Raw genomic sequence first — 5,015 nt, forward strand, 5'->3', positions numbered from 1 at the left:
AAGAAGAAGAAGAAGAAGAAGAAGAAGAAGAAGAAGAAGAAGAAGAAGAAGAAGAAGAAGAAGAAGAAGAAGAAGAAGAAGAAGACGACGACGAAGAGGACTTCAGGAGCTTCCAGATCGGCATCCACATCCACTAGAGGCTGAGAGAGACTCAATGAGGATGAACCGCCAGCAAGGCAAGACCCATGGAGGCTGCTGGAGGAGCACGAGGCGAGGAAGAGATGTGTCATCTGCCAGGACCAAAGCAAGACCGTGCTGCTTCTGCCCTGCCGGCACCTGTGCCTGTGCCAGGCCTGCACCGAGATCCTCATGCACCAACCTCTCTCCGTCCGTAACTGCCCACTCTGCCGCCGCCGCATTCTGCAAACCCTCAATGTCTACCTCTGATGACTCCCTCCCTGACCGCCCACCCACTGCCCTTCACACAGTGGGACCGCTTCAGCATTTTGCCTGTGGGTTTTGGCTAAACCTGAATTTGGGACTATTTACCCTGAGGCACTCAGTTCCTGGATGAACTTCAGGAGGGATTCCCAGATTTCTGCTCATTCCTCTCACACCTTATGCAGTTCTGAACATGGCATCCCTCCCAGGCTCTTCATGACATTCTGCATTTCCTTAGGGTTCAAACAAGGGGCTAGGCCTTGGGGCATGCAGTGCCATTAGGTCTGCCTGCCCAGTTTCTATGAATAAACACCTGTTACTAGGTCTAAAAAATAAATAAAACAAATAGAAGAACGAAGGGCTTCAGTTTCCTATTGAATGTTCCTTAGCTCCCATAGTCTAGCCAACCAGCCTCTAGCTTTTGCCACTTAAAATGCCCCAAGTTGCCAGGCATAGTGGTACCCACCTTTAATCCCAGCACTTGGGAGGCAGAGGCAGGTGGAACTCTGTGAGTTTGAGGCCAGCTGGGCTACACAGAGAAGCCCTGTCTGGGAGGCAACGTGGGGTATACTACACCTCAGGTGGTTGCTTGCTTTAACAAAAGCAGCAGAGTAAGAGTCTCCTCAGTAGATGGTTGTTTCATCTTTAATGTACAAATATGTTACATAATAACCTGTCACACACTTGATAGGAGTGGGTTATGTAATAAAAGATGTGAACATCAAGACATGGGAGAAATGGAAGCCATCACAAGTGTGTGTCCATTATATTGGTGTTTAATCTTCATGTCTAGAAAGAAATGTACTTTTTTGTGTGTGATTTGAGGCAGAGTCTCACTATGCAGCCCTGGCTGGCCTTGTACTTACTGTGTAGCCCCAACTGCCCTTAGACTTGCAGCCATCCTCCTGCCTCAGGCTTCCATGAAGGCACTCAGGAAAAGATTTGCATTCTGATATCATCCATGACCCTGGGGATATATAGATGTAACCAATAGATTAGATCCTAGGCCACACAGATGGATCTTTTTTTTCCTGGTTTTTTTTTTGGCAGGGTCTTGTATATAGCCCAGGTTAGGTTGAAACTCACTATCCTCCAGCCTCAGCTTTCCAAGTTCTAGAATTATAGGGGTGATCCAGTGGGGTTGGCTCTTTACTTTTATTTATTTTTTATAATTTATTTTATTTTTATGTATATTGGTGTACTACCTGCATATATATCTGTATGAGGGTGTTGGATCCCCTGGAACAAGTTTACATACCGACCGTTGTGAGCTGCCATGTGGGTGCTGGGAATTGAACCCAGGTCCTCTGGAAGAGCAGCCAGTGCTGTTAATCCATTGAGCCATCTCCATTCCTGCTTTACTTTTATTATTTATTTAAAAATTTTTTTGGAGATAGGGTCTACTTTCTATGTAGACCAGGCTGACTTTGAACTCATAGAGCACTTCCTTCTACTGTCTACCGAGTGCTGGGATAAAAGGGGCTCACCACCATGCCTGGCTTTTTTCTTCACTTTTTTTTTTTTTTTTTTTTTGGTTTTTCGAGACAGGGTTTCTCTGTGGTTTTGGAGCCTGTCCTGGAACTAGCTCTTGTAGACCAGGCTGGTCTCGAACTCACAGAGATCCTCCTGCCTCTGCCTCCCGAGTGCTGGGATTAAAGGCGTGAGCCACCACCGCCCGGCTTTTCTTCACTTTTAATGCATGTCATACTTTGTTTTAATTCTATTTTGATTTTTTTCTTTAGTTTCAATTATAAATGAAAGAAAAAATAAATTCTTTCTGGAACAATATCTGGGCATTAACCTATGCATTTATGGAAAACAAGTAAATACAGACAGTAAAGTAAAAAAGAAATTGTGGGAGATTAAATGAGAGACTTAGAAACCAGAGGAGACAGATGGGGAAAGGAAGATGCAGAGAGCTGAGGCTACACGAGGAAAAAATAACACAGCCATGGAGAGGTGAAGGTAAGACAAAGAACTGAGCGAATGCAAAGGAGCCTTTAGTGAGCTCCTACCTCCTATCACTCCTATAGAACTTTGTGTTCATTTTGAGGTTGCAGTCGCTGGTAATAGCTTTATTTGGGCACAAGGCTAATTCATAGCAGTTTGAACTGAGCTGTCCATCATCATGTCCTCTGGACTGAACTCATTTTTCTGGGAACATCGTGCTCCACGGCATGCATCCAGTAATTGTTTATCCGTCTAATAGTGTGTAAAGTCTGTTGTTTCCCCAAGGACATAAACCAGACCTTTATTTCAGCCCACTGAGTCAATTTTCCTTGTCTGTCTGGTAATTCAACAGTAAGGTCTATTGCCTTAGCAACTGCCCTTCGACTACCATGGCAACCGCCAGTGCAGACTTCAGTTCTCCACTTTGCCCCTTGGACATCTCCATGGCGATGTGCAGGATGAAGAGAAGGCCAGAGCCCCAATTCTGCGCCTGCGTAGAGTGACAGAAGGGGGTGAACAGGAGGGGGCCAGACTCCTGGATGTGCGCAGCCGCAGAGCGCCACGGCTGTGCCCACTAGTCCCAGCTCTGCGCACTTGACAGCCAGTTCGCCCGTCCGGAGCCCGGCTCGTTGGGGCAGCATGGCAGGGTCGCCGCTGCTCTGGGGGCCGAGGGCCGGGGGCGTCGGCCTTTTGATGCTGCTGCTCATGGGTCTTCTGCGGCTTCCCCCAGCCCTGTCAACGAGGCCCGTAAAGGTGCGATTCCATTTAGCAAGGAGTGGGGGTGGGGAGGAAGATGGGGGAAAGTGTTGTTGAGACATTCTTGCTGGTTTGTGCATAGAGATTGGCAAGGGTGTCCTGGGCTGCAGCTGACAGTCCCCCCCACATATGCCAAGGGCAGTTTCTGGGTGTGAGGGAGCTGGTGCTCAGGGCTCAGCTAGCAGATGCATCCTGAGCATCCCTCAGCATCTGGGGTCTGGTCTGAGCTCGACCCGCCCCGAGAGTGGTCTGTGGCTGTGTCCATGGCAGTAGGGCATATTCAGAAAAGATGTCGGTGTATCACTATGTGAGTCTGGGATGTGATGACCGAGGTGTATAAGAATTGTGTTCTTTTAGTATGTCTTTTGATTTGACTGCTCCTAAACATCCTGCAATACTAGAGATTCTTCTTTGACTTTTTTTGTGGGCCTGATTGCTTTCTCAGTGATACTATGTGTATATTTGTGGACCCTTATGTGTAATGACGTAGTATATGGGCGCATCTTCCTGTGTACCTATGTGTTTCTGTGGGTTTTTTTTTTAATTTTGAAAGGAGTGGTCCTTGTACCTCAGGGTACATATTTCATGGTGTCAGATTGAGTGCTTGGGGTTTTCATTGTGCATCCATGAGCTGATTTCCTTCTTGCTTCATTGTGGAGCTGTGTCATTGCAGGGGAAGAAGCCATGATGTCTCTGCTCTGCACTGTGTTTTTCAAATGATGCCTAGCCTTGCACCTGGGTGGCTCAAAGAGCATTACAGCAGACATTTCCCCAACAAGGAATGTGCACATAGGCACGAAAGACCACTTCTATGCAGTTCCTTGCAGTAGATACAGCAGTGTTGGGTTGCATGTGTGACATTTCAAGGGCTGTGTGTGTGTGTGTGTGTGTGTGTGTGTGTGTGTGTGTAGAGGGATTGCTGGTGATTGATTTCCCCAGGGGCTGAGTGCTGGATCCTGACCAAGGGGAGGGACATGGAGCAGCTTGCTCCTCTACCTCTTAAAAGCTGTCTGAATCACTGAGGATTTTTTTAATTATTAAATATTTAGGATGGAACAATCTATTTAGCAGATAAGTAGGTTATAAAAATGATGAAATAATCATCATAGCCACTCTTCAGCTTAAGGAATGACTGATACGAGGGCCCCTTTGCTAGTGCTACCTTCTATTTTCTGCCCACTGATTCCATTAGCTTTAAATGACGTTTTGTTTAGTTTCTGCTTTTGGAACCTCATAGAAATGGAGTCAAGCTACCTATCTGCTTTCTGATGATCTCACCAAGAAATCTCTGGTGTTGGATAGTCTTAGGCTATCTAAAGTGCGATTCTAGAATTTGCCTTTGTGTATGTGTGTGTGTGCATGTGGTCTTGAATTGAGGCTTTTCTGCATGCTAGTGCCCAGAACCTTTAGTTCTGCTTTGGTGGGAGATTCATTTCTATTGAAGTGTGTGGTTGTAGTTCATTTACTGATGCACCACACTATATCCTGCGAGTGTATCATGAGTCTACTAGTCTATTTCTGGGGAACGCTTTCCCTTATTCCCCCTACTTTCATGCTATTATAAAATACCACTATGATGGTTCAGTAATTTATGTCCAGTAGGCTTTGAGTGCAACACCCTAGAGGTGGGTCATAAAATCTATTATTTTGAGACATGGATTTCCCTTTCAAAATGATCTTTGCTATTTATTTTGTTTTGTGAGACAGGGTTTCTCTGTGTAATCCTGGCTCTCCTGGAACTCAGGAGACCAGGCTAGTCTCAAACTCAAAAATCTGCCTGCTGGGTTCAAAGGTGTGTGCACCATGCCCAACTTATTTTTGCAAATTTAATTTCCAGCACATTGTAGTTTTATTCAAAACCTGATATCGCCACACACACACACACACACACACACACACACACACACACACACACACACACACACAAA

The 5,015-nt window shown here is 45.9% G+C and overlaps 2 protein-coding genes across 2 annotated transcripts in view; both read left to right on the forward strand.

The window, feature by feature from the left end:
- LOC101980626 (E3 ubiquitin-protein ligase RNF26-like) overlaps positions 1-387 on the forward strand; it is a 1,518-nt gene extending 1,131 nt beyond the window's left edge. Inside the window, 1 exon segment of the mRNA XM_026782031.1 lies at positions 89-387. Within this exon segment, the coding sequence (XP_026637832.1) occupies positions 89-387 (299 nt within the window).
- A 2,497-nt stretch (positions 388-2,884) lies between these two features.
- The window catches only part of Pcsk1n (proprotein convertase subtilisin/kexin type 1 inhibitor), a 3,630-nt gene continuing 1,499 nt past the window's right edge, over positions 2,885-5,015 (forward strand). The window contains exon 1 of the mRNA XM_005352800.3: positions 2,885-3,084. Coding sequence (XP_005352857.1) covers positions 2,971-3,084 — 114 coding nt within the window. The 5' untranslated portion in view covers positions 2,885-2,970. The remainder of the gene's footprint in view (positions 3,085-5,015) is intronic.

This window comes from Microtus ochrogaster, chromosome 10 (genome assembly GCF_000317375.1).
Source record: "Microtus ochrogaster isolate Prairie Vole_2 chromosome 10, MicOch1.0, whole genome shotgun sequence".
NCBI classification, from domain to species: domain Eukaryota; kingdom Metazoa; phylum Chordata; class Mammalia; order Rodentia; family Cricetidae; genus Microtus; species Microtus ochrogaster.